This window comes from Diaphorina citri, unplaced genomic scaffold (assembly GCF_000475195.1).
Source record: "Diaphorina citri unplaced genomic scaffold, Diaci psyllid genome assembly version 1.1 scaffold143908, whole genome shotgun sequence".
Taxonomy (NCBI): domain Eukaryota; kingdom Metazoa; phylum Arthropoda; class Insecta; order Hemiptera; family Psyllidae; genus Diaphorina; species Diaphorina citri.
This window is the reverse complement of record NW_007520828.1, coordinates 1-232: the sequence shown is the minus strand read 5'-3', so window position 1 is coordinate 232 and position 232 is coordinate 1. Positions and strand designations below refer to the sequence as shown.

Here is a 232-nt window from a genome sequence, read left to right as displayed (position 1 = left end):
CCTTCTTGCTTACAGAACCCTGAAGCTGCTCAGCAATACTTCCAAGCTTTCCAACAAGGCAAGCTTCAACAAAGAGGTGCTGCGTTCTCTGTCCTGAACAACAACCAGCTGAACCAAGCTGTTCAACTCTTTGACCTGTTCTACTTCGCTAACGACTTCAACACTTTCTATCAAGCTGCTGCCTTTGCCAGAGACAACATCAATGAAGGCCAATTCGTGTATGCTTTCTACA

At 45.7% G+C, this 232-nt stretch overlaps 1 protein-coding gene across 1 annotated transcript; it reads left to right on the top strand.

The window, feature by feature from the left end:
• Nucleotides 1-9: 9 nt before the first annotated feature.
• Nucleotides 10-228, top strand: LOC103524177 (allergen Cr-PI-like; the record flags this gene model as incomplete). The annotated part of the gene is made up of 1 exon (XM_008489181.1): nt 10-228. A coding segment is annotated over one exon (219 nt), but the record flags the coding sequence as incomplete, so codon positions are not given.
• Nucleotides 229-232: the final 4 nt, after the last annotated feature.